Genomic DNA, 20,760 nt, shown 5'->3' with positions numbered 1-20,760 from the left:
TGCTCTGATTTGTCGGCATCAAAAATGACTGAAGTATGATTTGATTTTGAATCTCCATCCTTGGATATTTATTATAAATTTAAAAAGTCTCTATAGGATACATATGGCAAATTTCTTGAACATCCCTATTTTCTAATGTTCTGTGCTTTCCCCCTTTTTTTTCCTTGCCTATATTTTAATGTTGTGTTAAGGAATATTTTTGCATTTACTGGATACTTGCAGATGTCTCTTACTAATTGAGAACACATTAATCTAAGTATGTAAATCCTTAGGAAACAAGAAATTGAAATGAAATGTTAATGTCTGAAATAGAGAAACGGATAACATCTTCCAAGCTACCCTGCATCTACTTTTGCGAAGCCCCTGTCTTAGAAAATGCACGTGGCAGCGTGTTGCAAGATAATTTTTTGATATGAGTTACTAATGTTTTTTAAATTTTGTGTTACAATTTTATCACTGTAAAGATACCCTATAGAAACCAACAATGCTAATTTCTCACTTCTATATGTTTCCCCAAATCTTCAGAAAATTTTGAGTGTTATTAACTGCGTGGAAGTGTTGTGGCTTTTGGGTCAGTCCTAAGTTGTGAAGACACTGAATTTTTTTTATAGGCCTTGTATCAGTCCCTGATGAAAAAGATGAATGCTTGCCAGTCTGTTTCTTTTTGATATTTCCATCATCCATGGATGACACAGTGACTCTACAATGATCTGAGTGGGAAAGGAATAGTTTGGATTTCCCTAAAGGAGGGAGTTCATTTTATTTGGAAAGGTGCATACAAACTGTCAAAGCTAAGAAATTTCACTGCAGATAGCACAGCACTCATATTGAAGCATATTATCTGGATTTTGGTTTTCCCTTGTGAATATTTCAGAATGCTTAGCCCTCGATTAATTTTTATTTTCTACATACCTAGAAGTTAATTGAGGCCATTTGAATCCTACTGGTGGAAGTCTAATGGCCCTTATTAAGCACAAGGAGCTCTTTAGAGCTCCATTAATGCTTACCTAAACTCCTGCCAGTTATACTTTGCAACTACTCCTTTTGCAGACATTATGAGCTTCCTGGAAAGTTTACCAGAACCAGTGAACCTTTTAAACATTAATATTTAAAATACTAATGTATTTTTAAATTTAGAATGGAATTTGTTGATGTCTACTACATTGATGGGCAAAAGAATCATTTGCAGTTGAATGGATATGTGAGAAAAAAGGTGACATTTTGAAGGAGTCAGCCTTTGAACCTGGTGGGCATTAGAGCAAATGGTCCTGCTCCAGGGTTGCAACCCTTTTGAGCCAGAATCTTTCACTCTGGGAGATTCCATGGTGCCCCAGTCTACAGAATTCTCTTGTTCATGGTGGTGAAGGCAAGAACCTACAAGTTCTGTAGGGTTTAAAGTAATAGCTTTTTGCCAGGAGCATTTCCCAGTTTTCCTCCTTGCCGTCTCTCTGAAGCGTTCGTACAGCTGTACAATATAGCTTCACAATTCTACCACATTAATTTACACTCATTTACCAACATTTTTGCTCTGCCTTGAATTCCATATACCAGGAAACAAGCTCTAATGTATTAGAATAAATTTTTTGCTTTGTGTTTTGAAAGGTTAAGTAAAACAGATATAATGGTTCTTGCTTTCAATATCAGCTTTAATCAGAATACAGGATCTCCAAAATGAAGACCACTGTATACAATTGTACTATTTGTTTTCCCAGTGTTAAGCATTAAAGTTCAGATTATTGAAAATGTTAAAATATAGGTCCACATTGTTTCCAAGGCAAACAATAAAATTTTTATTTTAATTTTAAAAAATTTTAAAAAATATAATCACATATGGGTTTTGTGAGCATTCCTTTCTGGGGACAGAAGAACAGTACAGCTTTCCAGAGAGCCCAAATTAACAATGATAATAAAAGAAAGACAAAAGAAGATGCTCTGATTTAGGGATCACTTTTCACTTTCTGGAATGGAGTGTGTCATGCCACTTCCCCCTTATGCTTGTGTTTGGTTTTGGAAGGATTCCAAATTGAAGCTTAATGTGCACCACTGTCCAAATGCACCTTAGATGGCTACATTAGTGTTAATTGATAGAAAAACTGCCTGCCTAAAAGGATGGAAGTGCTTTATACTGCTGTTTAGGAGCTCTTTGTGGCCAGCAGTAGTAACAGAGTACTAATAGTCACTCTTCAGAAGAAAGAAGTGAAGACTAAATCCACTTTTCATATATAATAAATGCTGCAGAAAGAGTTGACTAGGGTGTGGGTTTCACAGTTAGACACAGCGATGTGTTGACATGTTTATTTTCATCCTTGCTTAGTAGCAAAATGCTAAATATATTCTTCTTTGGTTACATTAAAGTATGTTTCCTTTCAACTTTGTCCTTGAGTTGGCATGTGTTTGTTTTATTTTTAGCACTGAAAATCAACACAGTTATATCCCTATAGGGTGCAGTGGAAGCACTGGAGTATAGCATGAGAAAATGAAATCAGATGCTTAATACTGAATTGTTGCAGGTGAAGAGGCAAAGATCTTGATACTGATTATGACCACAAAAAAACAAGTGGACTGACAGGACAGAATATCGTGAGATTTGATGGGGAAATCACTCTTATCTGCTTGTTCTGAGTGAACTTTCCTTGAAAAGTATAGAATAGAGCTGTGTGATAGAAGATTGTGCTTTCTATGCTTTTGTGGGTGGTTGCCAAGTCTTTAGTGTTCATTGAACGTGAAATTTCTGTGAATTTGTAATAGTGTTTTATCCTTCCAAGCTTATCTTGGTGGTGTGGAAGGTGGGAGAAACATGCGAAAACACTTCATATGAATTATTGGTGAAAGAAGTGTCAAAGATATGCAATTTACTCATTCAGGAAAACCTACCCTTTGAATTACATTTTGTTTCATGGGGGTTTTAGAGGGATATAATATTATCCTAACTTTTTATGTCAACTTGAAGTCTTTGAAAGACTATAAATTACTAGTGAGCATTAACAATTAGGCACTAATTTGAATAAAAAGTTGGGGATTTTTTTTTTTTTTTTTTTTTCCCCTAAAAATGAGCAAGAATGATTCGAGAACATGAATTTGGTACATTTTGTGCCACTTAAAAGATGGGAGCATTTACTGAAAAGAATGTTTCTGGGAATGGAAAGGAGCTATCCAATGAATAAAATAAAGCATGGAGATACAGGAATCAGTGCTGTTTTAAGCCAAATCTGTTTCAAATTTCTAGAGTTGGGAGTCTTGTAGGATATTGTGCTGCTTTGGGCTGGGAAAATGTTAATTTTCTTCACAGTACATAGTTTGGGGCTACATTTTGCATTTGTGCTGAAAACCGTCTTGATAAGAGATGTTTTTGATATTGCTGATCAGGGCTTACATAGAGCCAAGGCCTTTTGTATTTCTTGTACTGCCATGCTGGCAAGGAAACTGGGGATGTGCGGGAAATTGAGAGGGACACAGCTGGGATAGCACATCCCAACCCACCAAAGGGGTATCCCATAACATATGACATCATGCTTGGCAAATAAAGAGGGGGGGAGAAGGAGGAAGGGAAGGATGTCTGGAGTGATGTCTTCCCAAAGAACTGGTACTCACGATGGGGATGGTTGAACTACCTGCCCATGGGAAGTGGATCATGAATTCCTTGTTTACTTTTCCTGTGCATGCAGCTCTTCCTTTCCCTATAAAACTGTCTTTTATAGTTTTATAGAGCAGCATCCACAAGTGCAGAAATAGAAGACATTGTAGAGGAACCAATACAGAGTTAGATTTGAAAGTCTGGACACCAGCTGAGGAATTATGCAGTTAATGACCTCAAGCAGTCAATTAAAAAAGCCTATATATATTACTTTGTTCTGTTGCCTCTAGGTGTGAAGAGAAAATGAAAGGACATTGTGGCCTTTTTGCCAAAAGCAACACTCAGGAATACTAACACATACAGGAAGCAAGTCTTTGATATTTTATGAGAAAATAAAATAAAATTTATTAGAAATGAAAATAAAAATGAAGATATAGTCTTGTGAACGTGTGTTTGAGAAGGTCTGACACAGAGAGTCAACACACCATTTAGTTTCATTGATAAATAAAAAGTCTCAGTCATAGGATATATGTATACATAATACGGTTCCAGTTTGAGGGTAATAGATTAATGGTACAGTTGAAGTTGAATTTCTGCAACATCTGGAGATAAGACACCTGGAACTAAGACAGTGTGAAGAGCCATGGGGAAAAGTCATCTCTGGGAAGAGGCCCAGATTTCACTCCCTCTTCTATTCTTCCACATGAAATTGTGTGTCAGTTAGTTATACTAAGTTTCCTCCTATAATTTTTTAAGTCCTTGAAGTAATTTCTTCAATTTTGGAAGCTGTACCTGGCCAGTCATGACTGAAGTAGAGGCCTTAATCCTTCTCATGAACGGGCAAGCAAGAGAAACATTCTCTGTTGTTCAGAGAGAGCTTCTGCTCCCATCATTTGCAAACTAAGAGGGTAGGAAGTAAGGGGAAATGTCTTTACATACATTGTACCCTTTGCATATTCTGCTCCCCTGCTGCATTCTACCTACATTTGATTTTCAAAGACTGGCATTTGGGCTGTAGGACTAGCCACCAGTTTATGTGAATATATCTCTTCCCATCTCACTAGAATCTATTCATAATACTGCATCTGATGCCTTGGGAGGCTTTAGAACAGAGGCTAGAGAGTGTTAAAGGAATAAAGTAGGTTTTTATAAAAAGGCCTTCAAAGGACACACCTTGGGCAGTACAAGAGTCTGGCTGAGGCTACACCCAAGATGGATGGTGTGTCACAACTTTTATAAGTTTTGGGCTATTTACATATTGGGTTTAATTGTCCATTTACAGCTTCAGGTCATGAAGTCCCATCCTCCCAGTTTGCTCTCCTCAGTCTGCTTTTTGTACTTTTTGGGCCTGAAGCTGCAATGGTGCCCTTGGTTCTTGGTCTGGAAAAGGATTGTTTTGTCTAACTACATTGTGAGAAGAACTTGCTAACACTTTATATGAAATTCAGAATTATATACTAATACAGTACAGAATCTGGATAATATGAAAGCTAAAACTTCAAGCAACACATCCTTGTAGGATAGGTATGGCAGTAGTGGTGCAGTCGGTCTTGTCTGGCACATCTGGTGGGCCTGACTCCTATATAACTAATGCACAAGAATGTTTTCTTTCATGTTGTGTTTTTTAATTTTTTTTTTTTTATTATTTTTTTTTTTCTTTTTTCTGTGGGGGAAGAGAAATCCATTTGAACAAAGGAACTTTCCAAACCTTTTATTGTCAGATATCCTTTGTGGTCCACAGTCCATTAAAATGTACTGAGCTGTCAAATCAGAGCAATCTTTTCTTTCTTTGAAAGAATAATATGACAAAGAAAAGCCATCTTTTGAAGTCATGTCAGAAAACAATTTCTTATTTGTATAAAGTGACATTGTAAAAGAAAACAACGTCATTTGAGGAATACAAATGGTTTCTGAATACTAGAGAAACAGCTATTCCAGTAAAGGATGTACCTTTTCCTCTTTCCATCATTACACTTAATATTTCATTTGGTTTAAAAATTGATCTATAAGCTTATAATGCTGGCTTCACTGAAACTAGATAGGTTTGATTTCAAAGCTCAGATCTCATTGGTCCAAGTCTGAAAGAGAATGAGAATCTTTTTTCTTATTGCAAATGATTAACTTTTTTAGCCTTCTTTTATACTAGTGTCTTGTGTTATTGTGGTTTTGACCTCTTAATTCTATGCTTGGAGAAACCATTGTCCTGGTTACAGTAGCTCATATCCCTGTTATATCTCTTTCCAGTCACTGAGTCATTTTCTGTTTATAGATTTTACTTCTTGTTAACTTACTGTTATGACTAAATCCTACTGACTTTCTTCCCACGATTCTTGTCACTAAGTAAAGTGGGAAATAATGCAATCTTTTCTTATAGCATATATTGTGCCTTTGTCTTGCCACCCAAAACACAGGGAGAAATACCTAGAAAGGGTTAAGAAAGAGGTCTAAAGAGTACTTGAGATAGGCTAAATGGGAAGGAGCTGCTGCTGCAGCGATGTTACTGCCTGAAACTGTATCAGCTGTCAATTATTGATAGAAAAACCTGTTTCCGGAGGGCTGACTCTTGGGATAGTTTCAGCAATGCAACACTAACCGTAAGTGATTTCATTTTGCTACTTCTACTGCAGAATTATTTTAAATCTGTTTCTATATCAGTGGGAGGTCCTGGTATGACCGTGTATTCTGCAGTATGTAATCTTATCAGCTAAATCCACGATAAATAAATGTTTTGCGCTATCAGTAATTGTGTGCAGAAGAATTTGGTATATCACCCTGCCACGTGCTGCTGCAAAGGTTTTGTTTGTTTGTCTGTGATTTTTTGTTTGTCTATGTTCTTTTCACTAAGACTCTCTACTGCAGACTATGTTAATTGAAATCCATTGCCTTCAGTTTGAATACTCATGCATTCTGTCCACCACATATATTTTGCAATGAGTTATTTTTCCAGGATTCTTGTTACTTTATTTTTTTAATGCTTTTTCTCATCCATCCTTGAGCCTGCAGTTTATCTTTCCTTATAATAGAGAACTAGATTCAGTAGCATCTACTGAATGCAGTAAATTGTGAACCATTAGTTGGACAAAACATACTTGTGGAGAGCAGCATGAAGCATTTTCTGTGGCAGTGTATCTGTATATCAACTGCACAGTAATCCCTGTTTCTAAACATGTAAATCCTGAATGAGCTGTGGAATATGAAGTCCTGCCTCTAGAAGCAATTCTGAAAGTGATACTTGAACCTTGTAATCTTTGTCAAGAAAGAGAGAAATTTGGAGGCAACTCAGTACGTTTGAGCTGTAATTTCTACAGTGAAATGAAAATTTGATTTAAATGCACTCTAGTTTTGACATGGATGAGACCAGACTCTTAATTATAATTCTGAATTGTGTCATGAGCAGATCTGTCCTGGAACTGACACATCAAAAGTCAATAGAAACATCTATATTTACCTCACTAGGTTACAGAGAAAATCCTTTATGGCTGATCTCATTTATACTATAGTCTTGAGAAAAAAATATGTAATTTTTGTAAGCAGCTTCAGAATGACTGAACTTGGAAATTTCCTGAAGAAAGCTTTTTCTTCCTGAGCAATCAAAGGAGCTAAAAAAATTAGGAAGAAGTTTCATGTTTGTGAAGTAATATTCAGAGTCCTGCATCAATAGCCAGCTATGAATGCCAGTTTATTCTTCTTTGTTTTTCTATTTGGTGTGTCAGTTGTGATCTCCATTCTCATTTGTATTGACACTTTGCATGAAACGTTTTCTGAAAGATTTATTGTTTTAGTTATTAGGTGTGTTGTAACTTTTCCATACCTTTGGATTTAAAAATGCCTTTCACTCAGTTTGGTGCTTTTCCTTTTTTCCTTACCTGTAAGGCAAAAATGCTACTCTCTGGCTTCTATACTGTGAAGGGTATGATATGTCTGAGAGAGTCAGAAGCACAAAAGAATGAATTCCATAATTTTCTACCTAGGATAATATGATTAAAAAAACCCAGAAAACCCCCTATGTGGCTCAGTTCCCAGTCACGTTTTGTTTTGTCTGGCAGTGATGTATGTTGCTATAACATAATAAGAAATTAATTTGTTTGCTTCTTTTGAATATTTGGAAAGCAGCTTTGCAGCCAGCATACATTTGACTTGTAAGTTTATGCATTTCTTTTTTGTTATGAATGCACCTTTAAGAAATATAAGATTAAAGCAATGGAAAATAAAATTGAGCCTTGCTAAATGAATGGAATATCCCACTGCTCCAGCCTCTGTTTGAGGACTTTTATTTCAGAATACTTTTCAAGTGTAGCTCTTAGCTCTTAATCTTAACCAACTTAAATATATATATATATATATATATATAAGTAATACACACATGCCAGAACCACTTACTTAGAAGTGTAGCTTTTTGGGACTTGACCAAGATGGATGAGGACAGGACTAACTGTGATATTGTTCCAAACTAGGAACACTGGTCTGCTGTTATTAAAGCAATGGAGGCATTAGTCATGTTTAGGGCAGTTATCTCCTCAAATTTTGGAATTATTTTAAACTACATTAAAAAGCCCTGGTGCTATTGTCAGTATGGGCTCTGCAGCTCAGAGATGGCATGTGAGTACTCAATAAATAAACTACTGAATACTGCAGGGTTACCTCAGTAATGCTGTACTTATCATTTAGAAAGTACATTATCCGGATCATATGAGTTCAGGCAAATCCCAGAAAATTAATTTTTTAGGCTATTCTTCATGTTTTAAGTAAAAATTAAAGGTAGTGTATATGAAGTCTGGTGCCCTTAGCTTTTCTTTCTGATTTGGGTATTCATGGTATTTAATTTAGGATCAATATTTAAGATGTTCTTTTTCTAGGCTTTGTGACTGCATGCTCTATTTCTCTCCAGGTGAGCAGTATTTGCACAAAATATTCCTATAGTAGGATAAGGGAGTCTCATCTCACCACGGATGAGGATAGTGACTATTTAGATCCCCCACAATGGATAAAATAGTGTGACACATGGGGTTTGGAACCAATCCAGCCTTTTAAGGGAATTTCTATAAATCAGGTCAATTAATTTAAAGAAGCTTCTGAGGGCTCACATCTTTTTGAAACTGCTTGGCGTTCTCCTGTTTTCATGTGCAAAAATACTTTCAAATCAGTGGTGCCCCACTGAGCCCCAAGTACTAAGCTGTGGGGTGGAAAGCATGTTTTTGTGAAATGTTTTGTAGCTGCTGGGGTTTCTGGTTCATTTATCAGCTATTTGCAAACTCTTACTAGCACAGAGTGTTGGCTGCAGTAGACTCAGTGATACTGTAGGCCAACTGTGAATATTTCTGACTGTCACTTGTTCTTTAGAGCAGAGGTATGTGACAGTCATTAAAATGTTAGAGGTCTACCAACACTTATACAAGAACACAAGTATTGCCACTGGAGCTCAGCAAATGGTTTCATGGTTGGTAATGTCAGGATAACGTGATAAAGAATTTGATCATGTAAAAGCACCTTTCTTGTACTTTCATGGTTAAAAAGCCTTTGAATAAGTGTTTCTTGTGATTGAAAGAAACTTCTTTTTGGTGATTTATTCAAGACCCGATTATTGTCTTAACTTTTGCACACTGGGTGCTGAAACTACAGGCTTATGTCTGCCAGTTTAAATTTCAGACTGCTGTGGGAGTGTCCCCCTTGTTGTTAAACTAGACAACAATGTTATGTGGCAGCATGTGGGTTAGGATGATGTAATCTTCCATCAGAGTTGTCGTGGGCCGTGTGTGAGGATTGCAGCCCATGTCTAGTGATGCTGAAATGAATCTGTGAATCTCAGACTTGTAAAATATGAGATGAAATGAGGCAGACCAACACAGGGCTGAGGTGTGGCTCTTGTAATACACAGAACTCTGTAGAAATTAATTTAACCACACTTGTGTTCTTGCGTTCCTGAGCTTGTGGTTGTTTTCACAGTAAGCCAATGCTGCCAGCTTGAAGCAAGGGGGGGAGAACTTGATGTGTAAGGGGGAACGGTCTAAAGATATCTTTTTCTTTCTTTTTCTTCTTTTTTTTTTTTTTTAAATTTTATTTTTTAATTTTTTTTATTATTTTTTTTTTCCCTTCCCCAAGATCCTTAGCAAATCTCTCCCCAAAGTCTATTTATAATATAATGAATCACTGCAAACATATCAGCTTCATTAAAGGATTAGTGCTTTTTATGCTAAGACAGCTCTGCTGATATATGTAAAATGTTAAATTGTCCTATCTTGTAGATCCCTAAGGCCTTTAGCTCTTACTAGAGAAATAAATCTTTTGAGAAGTGAATAATAGAAAAAGAAAGGAGGAGTATAATTCCAGCAGTGATTAGTGTGTCGTGTACACAATTTAAAGCAGCCAGTGATAGCTGTTGGTGTGTGTTGACATGCCATAAGGAAGAGAATGGACGGCACACTGTGAAATCAAAAGCAAAGCACAGATGCTCCCACAGGTACCACAACTCCAATTCCTCTTTTAACTCTCTCTTGTTTACCTTTCCCCCTACCAACCCCACAGTGTTAATGTCACACCTCAATATTGCTATAACACAGAATCATTATGAAACATTATAGTTTCTGTTTCGTTTATTCGAGGCCATGGCTGTCTCGCCGCAGCGTGTTGGCCGCTAGCATGTGTCAGTCCATCAGTGAGTGTGACTTCCTGCACTCAGTTCTCAAGACAAAGCAAACAAATGTCCTTGTTCTGTTTGGTTCAAGGGACTGCTTCATTTGAGGTGATGGGGGTCCAGCCCTCCTGTGGCCATGGGTGTCCGGCCACTCAGCTGCTGCTCGCAGAGCTCGTGTGGCTGAGGCTCTGATGGTGTGTGTGTTTCTAGGCTGCAAATGCCTACAGCATACCAATGCTGTTTGAAATGAAGGTGGAATGGTTGTATATAATATGATATATTTATATAAAAACATTTCATACACACACACACACATATATATAATAGTAAAAAATGGCTGTATATAATGGTTCTGTAATAAATAGAGATTGGCTTCCATTCAGCAGTTTTCCGTGGAACTTACTGTGATCAGGGGATAGGAATACTTTATGTTCCAGAGTTAGTGAAATGTCCTGCTGTCAGATTTATGGTGTTATTGACACTTAGTGAAGAGGTGAACAGTAGTACAAGATCTATGCATTTTTTCTGGTTGTTGCTGGCAGAGAGTAGAACATGAAAGCTGATATTTTTTAGCAGCAAGTGACAGAGGTATGTCTTTTCTGAAATTTAGATTTTACTGTATAAAAGCATTGTTACACTTGCTTGTTTGAGCTATTTTGTCAATATTTTTCCTTGCAATTATGAATGTTAAATAACGTTTATTTAAAGTTCACAGCATTTTATTTCCGAATTATTGATATGTAAGTCATGCAAATTATTTTCTCTTGCCTTGTCAATTAATATATTTTCTGTTTTACTGAACAAGTAAAAGATTCAAACCTTCACCTTTTATTGTGCTTTTCTAATTTGGTCTCACTTTCTTTGATGGTCTTTGTTCAATATTCAAACCATAACTATGAAACTCTATAGCACTCAATTTGCTAACAGTTTGAAATATGTTATCACATTAGAAAGGGCTTTTGAAGGGTGAAAATGAGCTAACAGATAGTCACATTGTGTGCTCTGCTCTGAAAGTCACTTTGGAGGTCATTTTTTAAACAGAAAATCAATCTTCAGATTTGAAAGATTTGACATTGATTTAAAATTTGGCCAGCGATTTGAAGTTTCATTTTGGAAAATGGATGAATGAAAAAAGAATCAATATTACTTCAAGACAACACTGAAAGTAAAAAAATTGCTTCCATGCTTGGTTATGATCTCTGTATTTCGTAAGTAGGAAGTGATTAATGCCTGTGAAACTGTGGTGTGAAGCTTCTACCATTTCCTGTTTTCTGCACGAGGGCCTCTATACTGATCATTTCATAGATGTTTTGTGATATTAAACAATGAAGGATTTCAGTCCAAAGCTTTGAAGTGCAAAGTCAGGAGAAGACCAAAGTAAAATCTCCTGTGAACTAACACTGCAAAGCTCCCGTGGCTCTGTGCCACTGTGTGCTGCTGAGCCTTGGAGCTGGCACTGCAGGGTCATCTCCTGGCACGGCTCCAGGCATCTAAGATAATGCACTAGAGCTTGGCTTCGTCGTTTGGTTTGGTGGCTTAGGGAAATGTTAGAAGCCTTAGAAATGCTGGCATTCAGATAAACCAGTTCAGAGGGTTGTTTTACAGAACTGCATGATTCGAAAAAAGTTGTGTAAATCATGCTGTTTGTATTCCTTTGTAGCTTGTATCTGTCCATTTAGCAAATCAAACAGCTTTATAGAGAGCACAAGGAATTTTTTTTTTTTTTCTACTATAAATAGCAGAAAATTACAGCAAAGTCAAATTCAGCCATGACTTATGATGTCAAATATATGTAGTCATAAGGCTGGACAAGATGTCCATTAACAAAATTACTAAAACATTACTTACAAATCCACATTTTTTTCTTTTTCTGTGTGTGTGCACACAACAGAGGAGAGAGAGATGCGGGCATGTTCTGGACAAGTCACCCACCTTTTAAGAAAATAAAAAAGCAGATATTTTGAGCTGCAAGATCTAACTTCCTTTCAAGACAGACATTTACCCTTAGCAGCCCAGTAATACAAAAAGATAAAAACAACAGATTATGATTCTTTTATGACTGTCACGAACATACCAGGAGCCAAATTCTGCTTTGTACCAAGACAAATCTCCGTCATGCCCATTTAGTGCCCCTGTGTATTTATCCACAAAGAACAGGAGATGTTTTATACACAGATACAATGTCAGACAGCACAGCAGTAACCACCCAGACATTTTGAAGTTTGAACCTTTTGGATGACACTATCTGAGAAGGTGGCCTGAAAGTCCTCAGGCCCACTGGCACACCAAAATTAGACACAGAGTTGGGAAAGCAAAGCATTCGTCCTCCTTAAAACTGCTGTGAAGGAAAAGCAGTGCTGGGCACAGTGACTCACTGGCTATTGCATGTTATCTGTGTCTCAGGCTAAGAATACCACCAGAGTACAAGACTTGTTTAGTTCCTGGGAATAATACTGAAGTACATCTGTTAGCCAATTAAGGACCTCTATGAACATACAAAAATGTCTGTCAGTTGTTTTGTTACGGTACTGACTAAAAACTTCTAATAAATTTGGAAGAATGTTAAGAGACTAACATTGCCCTGTGAGAAACTCCAGCCCTTTACTAACACAGCATTATTTACAAGCTGTGATATGCTAATAAAAAGCAAGCAGCTCATAGAACTTTCATTCATCCTACAATCACAGAAAAATTGTCTGCCCAAAGTTACTGTAACACACTGTATTCTGAAGGTGGATCATAAAATTCCAAACTGCACCGCACTGCTGAATTACTGCTTTTCTTTAGATAGACACTGTTCTATTCTTCTCAAAAGAATACTCTTTAGGGTCTAAATAGCATGTACCAACGCTCAATGGCTGTGACCAGTCAACTTTTAAGCACATGTACATGAGTTGATAGTAAATTTTATGGCCACCTTTAGAGTATTTTAAGGACAATTAGTAGTTCAGCCATATGGCAAACAAAGTAATGGGACTGTACTCTGTACTCAAACTTACTTTAGGATTTTAACTTTTCAAAAGCATCATTCCATGCTTAAACTGTATTCTGACCTAAGTCTGTGTGTAATAATTCAAAATTGTTTTACAGCTGCTTGACTTCTCTTCAGTAGCCAATGTTCAACCAACCATTTCACTGAAAACCAGAACACCAGCAGTTCTAAACCATTTGTTTTCCAAAATATTTTACATAGGATGCAGTCCTTACCTTTGCTCCTTTCCAAAGGGCAAATAAGGTCCAGTGAAATGGTACAGCTGAGGCTTTTCTTCCCACCACGTCAAGTAACAGATGAGAGACACTGCATCTCATCTGGAGGGATACATCACCCAGAGCAGTGAATTGCTGCTGTGAATTGTAGGCTAAGCCACGGGAGCAGTAGGCTTGCCCCTGGTTAGACTTCCCTGCTTTGTGCATCCCCAGTGCAGCAGCATGAGATGTTCCAATTCTACAGCAAGAAAACCTAACACCACCCTGCTGAGGAAGCTGCAATCTTCCTAGGTAAACTGCAACTGTTCCTCTAACTGCCCTTTAGATGAACATCTCTCTAACCCGAGGAATGGATCACTTGGCAGAGACAGGAATACACCTCTCAGAGCAATACATGGAGGGCTGCTGCTGAGGGGAGGGAGCTGGAAGGAGGAGAGCGCGCTCGGGCAGCACTGACAGGCAGTGCACAGGCCCTGGCAGCCACAAGCTCCTACATGTCTTTTTAAATTCTATACAGCAGAAATCATCGCAAGGTTACTTCATCCTCTCAGACCCAGGTTCTCCTCAGGCACCTTCTTCTAGCTCACATCTTCTGATTTGTTATTATTGCCAAGCCCTACTCTCAGGTCAGAGCACAGCTGAAGGAAAAGACTTGCAGCACAGACTGCTCTGCAGGCAGTCTTTACAAATTACAGGCCAGAGCTGATTGCAGGACTCACCCAGATCATGCACAGTAACAGCAGCAGCATTGTCAGCTTATGATTACATCAATTTTTGAGTCAGTTCTTGCACCTGTGACAAGTTTTTGCTTATAAAATAAGCATAACCTATAATCCTTGTTGAGCTGCAATAATGCAGAGGCATATCTCACGAGTAATCTATCTACCTGAGAGACTTGTTTCTAAGAGACTGCTTTTAATAACACAGAAGAAAGCATTCTATTTTCAAACTGGGACTTTTGGAGCAAGTCAGCTGAATTCTGAATTCACACTCAGGCAGAAAAAGATTGCAGTTCCTGCTACAAGTACCACTTCCCTCCTGAAAATCCTGATACACATAAATTGATGAAGGTTTGTTGCTCAACCATACAGGTTCAAGGGTAGCTGAACAAAAACAGTTGACATATAAATGGAGAAAGACTTGTGAAGAAAAAACTAATGCATCTTCATCAGGTTGGCACATTCTTATATAAACAAGCACGCTGACTAAAAGTGCTCTAAGGGGAAAAAAAAAAAGATGAGCTGTTATCTTTACAGCTGCCTGGCAAGGGTGTGAGGGTGACAGTAGGAGACATATATTACACCATTGCACACAATCCTGCCCTAGAAAGGCAGACAAGAAAAAAAAAATCTTTTTTTCTTCCAGGGACAGGAGAGGCAGGATTCTCTTGCTGGAGAGGTAAATGGTGTACACAGACAGAGAACACAGCAGATGCTCAAGTCCATTTAAAGGAACAGTCTGAGCAAGACATGAGAGTTTCTTGGTAAAGAGCAGGAGACTGTACAAAGAAGTGGTTTCATAGTTAATAGAATGATTCTTTGACAAGCTGTAACATATTCTAGAAACTCAAAAATTAATAGTATTCTATGCTGTTACATAAATTAAGTGTATCATAAAAAGTTAGAAAATTGCCTGAAAAATATTCTTCTGGTCTAGATTGTAGGTAGGTATTTTTTTAACAAATCCCTCTCTAATTTCCTTGTTTTTTTTCTCCAGACTACTCACAAGTGACCTCTGCCTTTCATGAACATTCACTTTATGTCTTGATGCAGTCTGGAAAGTTTTTAATCTCTAAATAGTAACTGTATGTCATTAGAACCCCACCCCCTTCCCCCCCCCCCCCCCCCCCCCCCCCCCCCCCCAAATAATAAGCAACCCAGAAAAAGGTTTAATTAATCAGATCAAAAATGAGCAGGGAGAGTCAAATTCAAACTGAAAACAAGGTAGTTCAATTGGAGAATCTCTTCCAAACAACTCAAGTCAATGAGATTCTTCAACCTAGTTTGGATCATACCAGTAACTAAGAAACCACGACTGTGCGCCCTAAGAAAAAAAGACTAGATTGCATATGCACATTTAAAATTATTTAATCTGATATATTTAATCACTCAGGATGGTAGAATCACCTGCTACAAAACACTCCATGTTCCAGATATCACTCAGGGTACTGTTTGTAATGAGAACTTCCTTCCTTCTAAGCAGTTGTGACGCTGCTGGTGCCCAGATCGAAAAGCTTCATGGGTTATACATGTGCTTAACTTCACATATATGAACAGAAAACAAGACTTCAGATCTTAAGGCATGGTACATATGACAAGACCTCTCAAAGACAGCTAACATCCTGCATACCTAGGTGAAAAACGAATTGTCAGGGTAATTTCCTGAATTCTTTGACTACAGATAAGTACTCACTCATCCACAGTGGAATATTTTAGAAGAGATTTTCAGACTAGCATACTGCTTTCCTCTGAGCCCATTAGTGCAATATACTCAGTGCTGTCACAAGTGTCTGGAAATGCAGAGGAGCTGGAAGGAAACCCACAAAGCTCCTGACATAAGGAGCTTTCCCAATGAAATGGGGACACACTGGAGTTACAGTTACAGATCTGGGCAGGTGACCACAGCCATGGAAGGACAACATCACCGTTCTGCAATCCCCACTCTTTACTGAGCTGCAAAATTAAATTAACAAAAATTTCACGGAAACAGGAAAAAGAAAGATGTGAACATAGTGTCCAGAACATTGACCTAGCAAACATCTGAGTTCTGTGTTTTTTTCAATCTAGCATTTAAGCAAATTACCCTTAGATCTTAGAGTGTGGAAGTCTGGACGCACCTTAGTGAGAGGTGTGCAACTTATTACAGTCATGCAAACCTATAATCAACTGTTGATCTGGAATTAAGATAGAAAATGCAGATTCAAAATGAGATTAAGAAATCAACAGAAGTTATAATACAGAAAAAATGCCTTTTTCAGTACCATGATCAGCAAGATAATAACAATTTTCAGTAATGAAACTGCAGAACTAAAAGCTTCCTACCCTTTCATAATCTTTTTAATATATGGCCTAATAAAATGTATGTTGAAGTGCTCCTGCTACAAACAAGCACAGCAGTTTTATTGTTTATGTTCAAAGAGCAATTTGGCGGCAAGTTCTCACTCTTACAGAGAAATTCTATATGCAAAAAGTAATCTTCATTTTGAGGCTTGATATGTCAAAATAAGTCTTGCAGTCTCCAAAAGCAGCAATGTAAACTGATCTAAAGCTAGTGTGAGGAACTTTAGCTACACGTATAACTGCAGAAAAGAAAAGAAAGCTTTTAAAGATCAGTAACGTATTGTAACATATTAAATGTTATTATATTATATAATTATATCAGTAACATATTATGTTTTGAAAACTTGTAGATTTGTTTGAGGCAGCCTGCCAAAGACAGCATTTATTTCCTTGCAGACTTTGGTATAACGGTGCTGCATGCCTGGAGTCATGTAGCAGTGTGTTTGGAAGTGATGTATTCCCAAGGTTTTTTTCCTAATATTTTAACCCACTGTTCTTATGTGCTTGAACTGGACCTAAAAAACTTATTAATATGTGTGATTTTTCATGTAGTGCTGTATTCATGAGGGAAAAAAGAAAGAGGAATTTTGTGTGACTGTAGATGTAAAAAATAGCACTTTATGTAAATAAATGCTCACTTTAAAAACTGAAAATTTATGTTTCCCAACCTGAAATGTCTTCAAATTATGTCTGTTGTGTCATGAAATGATCATGAAACTGCAGCCACATGCTTATTGGACAATTGCTTTAAAAAGCATTGGAAAGTGAAAAAGAGGAAACAGGTTATTAGTGTGATTTCAGTTATTTCTCATTTGGTATTAAGAACCTATCATACAGTATGTCTGATTTTAGTTTTTTACATAACATGGTTCAAAATGACTCTAAATTAATTGAGATAGAAAGTGGCAGTATTGATTGAATTCAGTGTTACCTATTTTCATGTCCAAAATGTCCCATACCTAAATGAAAATCAGAAAAAGAGGTAATATAATTTCATTTTGAAAACTAATGCTGCTAAATTATTTTTTCTAGAAAGAAAGTAATTGAGCTGCAATGAACAAAGTTTTATATTTCAATAGCTCGGTCAGTCTTCTAAAATAAGCAATTCTTTATAGCAACTGAAAGTGTTTTCATATTTAGTTTCCTGCTATTTACTTTTTTTCCCCAGATTTTGTCTATGACAAAATCTCTCTCTCTCTCTCTCTTTTTTTTTTTTTTAAAAACAGGTATCTATCCATTCCAGAACTAATATTTTCTACAACCAGAGACTGAAATGGCATGACTGGAGTTTTAAGTAATCTGGCTTTGGCAGCTTCACCGTTTACTGAGAACTTGGAACAGAATTTGAACTATTTCTGCACTATCCTAGGTTATAATGCCATCCTTTCCTAATGAGGGAGGTATGTTAGTCTTGGATTTTTAATATACCCTATGAATTATTCAATATGCTTGTATCTATAAATTGTGATGGAGCACCATTTGTATTTTTAGTGAATTTGTATATGTTATTTGAGATGCAAAAATGTTGATAGTTACATTATTTTTCAAAGATAACCAAGGAACTGCTCCTCTGACTTTGAGTTCGGAATTGCCCTATCAGAGCACAATTAAAAGAAAAGTCAGAAAGAAGAAGAAGAATGGAGTCATCACTGCCAATATTGCTGGCACAAAATATGAAATCGGTAGGAAGCTGCATATTTTGTTTTCATCATAATAGCCTTTGATGTGAGAGAGTTACTGATTAATGGAGTGAATTAATGGACTTTGCATCAAGCTGACAGTGAGACATTTCAGAAGGAGTTTCTTTTATGAGAAACCTGGTTTTCTTGTAACATTTAATTCATAGCTTTGGATACTGGGCATCTATTAATCCTCATTTGTTACTCATAGTAATCCCCATTTGTTACTCATATTAATTCCCACTTGTTACCTTGAAATGTAAAAACTTAAGTAATCAGGAAATCAGGAAGGCTGTGGAAGAACCTTCTAAATACATGTTATTGTATGTGTTTGGAAGTTTACTTAAAGCCTTGAAAGACGAGCAGTGTAAATTCAATGTTAAATACTTTAATTATTATACATAGGCTTCTCAATTAAATCTGTTAATGTTTTGTATTTTCATGTTTGGTACTAAAATCTTTTTTTCCTAGAATCAGAGTTATGTATGGCACATAATCAGTCCTTTTTTTTTTTTTCTTTTTAATTAAAATAATGCATACATTTGCTTTGGCTACACTGTACATTGTCTAAGGAAGCATTTTGACCTATCTGCATATGATTGTCCCTTATAATCATCATTGTTTTAAAATTAACTTATAGCATAACCGAGATTAAATCTAATCCTCTGCTGTACAAGAGGATTTTTGCTGGATGACTGGGGAATACCTTGAAGCTCTTTGTGGTTCACATCAGTGGTTGTGCTGATTCCTGCCTCACCATAAGGTGCTGTAACATTGCAATGGCAGGTTTGCAATAGACTGATGGAAATATTGCAAGGTAAATAGCTTGCAATTTACCATGCTAACATTGTGCTCAGACAAAGGGTTCCATATTGGAAGTGTTTAAAATCTTAACTGATTTTTTTAAATGTTGAAAATTCATCTATTTTAGAGATTCAAAATAGTCCCTAAGTGTGTAATTTCTCCGTAGTGCGTGTAGTAATACAAGAAATGGGATTTGTCAAAACGCGTGATGAGGATGAAACAGCAAATCTTATCTGGAGTGATTGTGCTGTGCAGCAGGAGAAGATTGCTGAACTGCGGAACTATCAGGTACAGTGGTAAGATTTTTGACATGTTTCAATAAACTGCTTCACTCTGAAATGTTCAGTAATTGTCAGTAACTGCTCAGTTCCAATTGTGTGGAGGGGAAAAAAAACCCCACACAAACCACAACCGATCAGGCTGCATTAAGGCTGTACCACTGCATAGCTTAAAATCCTGTTCTATTTTCCAGAGTTATTTGTTCTTGCCATTTGGAATCTGGTGTGTAAATATTTGGGGCTGTTCTTTAATGCTTTTTTTCTGCCAGTTGAGTGCTGTGAATGATCAGTTTAAAGAAGATACAAAACATAGGTGTCTCATAAGCTTCGAAGCAATAACTTAACTACCAGAGCTCTCTCCACAGTCCTGTGAATAAATATTTTGGTTTTTACCATTACCTTGTGTTTGCATTCTTTGTTTCTTGATAGCTTTGTGAATAAAAGTATGATAGTCTCGTGTATGAAATTAAATCAATGAGCACTTACATTGATGGAAGAGGATACAACCTGCATCATCTTTAGCATTGCTAAGAATGTATAGTATAGTGTAAGATACTATCTTAAATAATTTAGATGTAACACTACTTGTGCTTGCCTGAGCATGCAGTTGAATATTTTACATGATTGTAATTAGATATGCCAGAAAACCTAAAAAGCTTCAATTAAATTATTAAATTTCCTTTTTTTTTTTTGTCCTGCTTTTTCAGAGAATCAACCATTTTCCAGGAATGGGAGAGATATGCAGAAAGGATTTTCTGGCAAGAAACATGACTAAGTAATATTTCTTTTCATATTAAGAAGTTTTCCAGCTGTAGTATTTAATGCAATAATATACAGAACCATTGCTTTTGAGACTCGTTTTTTTTTTTTTTTTTTACTAAGAAACTAGGAGAGGACCAAGAATAATTTCCAAAACTCTTTAATAACTTTAGCTTTGGTCCTGGATCTGAAGTGTTGGAGTGGGCTACTTTATTTGTCCAATTGACTTCAGTGGAATATTATGTGGGTTCACTTCTCTGTCTAAACATTGCAGAATATAGATGAGTCTTGAATCACTGTACAATAAGCCTAATACATAATACATCCATGTATGTATCCTATAATAGTAGAACAGAAAAAAAAACCTGTATGTGGCTGGATAGTGCATCTGGACTATCCTGTGCAATGGGCTGGACCAGAGGCCCCACTGAGGCCCCTTCCAACCTGACCAGTTCTGTGACAGTACTTGTTTAAAATAATTAATGCTATATTTTTGTGTATATCAAATAAAAAAAAAATGAAGTGTCTTACTGTTCATATAAGAAATTAGTGAGGCTCATTTGTCTAATTACAAATTCTCCTCACTCTAGTGGAATAACTGGGCTCTGAGGAATTATCCTAGTTGATAATCTGTGAGTAAGGTTTGTAAGAAAACAATACTTAATAATGATCTGATAGCCTGGTAGTAAGGAAAGGTTTGAGGGTAAATATATGTCAATATTTTATTCTAATCTAAATTAGTTTGCAGAGCAATTATTAAAAGAGTTAA

The 20,760-nt window shown here is 36.7% G+C and overlaps 1 protein-coding gene across 4 annotated transcripts in view; it reads left to right on the top strand.

Moving 5' to 3' along the window:
• The window catches only part of TTLL7 (tubulin tyrosine ligase like 7), a 65,819-nt gene that overhangs the window by 1,753 nt on the left and 43,306 nt on the right, over nucleotides 1-20,760 (top strand). For 3 of the 4 annotated variants that reach the window (XM_040072836.1, XM_040072834.1, XM_040072837.2), the window contains exons 2-5: nucleotides 17,698-17,871; nucleotides 18,022-18,153; nucleotides 19,121-19,242; nucleotides 19,940-20,007. In XM_040072836.1, coding sequence (XP_039928770.1) covers nucleotides 17,847-17,871; nucleotides 18,022-18,153; nucleotides 19,121-19,242; nucleotides 19,940-20,007 — 347 coding nt within the window. In that variant the 5' untranslated portion in view covers nucleotides 17,698-17,846. Of the gene's footprint in view, nucleotides 1-6,151; nucleotides 6,169-17,697; nucleotides 17,872-18,021; nucleotides 18,154-19,120; nucleotides 19,243-19,939; nucleotides 20,008-20,760 lie in introns of those variants that run through there. The other variant, XM_040072835.2, reaches the window with a different exon arrangement.

Source organism: Hirundo rustica, chromosome 9, assembly GCF_015227805.2.
Source record: "Hirundo rustica isolate bHirRus1 chromosome 9, bHirRus1.pri.v3, whole genome shotgun sequence".
NCBI classification, from domain to species: domain Eukaryota; kingdom Metazoa; phylum Chordata; class Aves; order Passeriformes; family Hirundinidae; genus Hirundo; species Hirundo rustica.
This window is presented reverse-complemented; position numbering and strand designations above follow the sequence as displayed.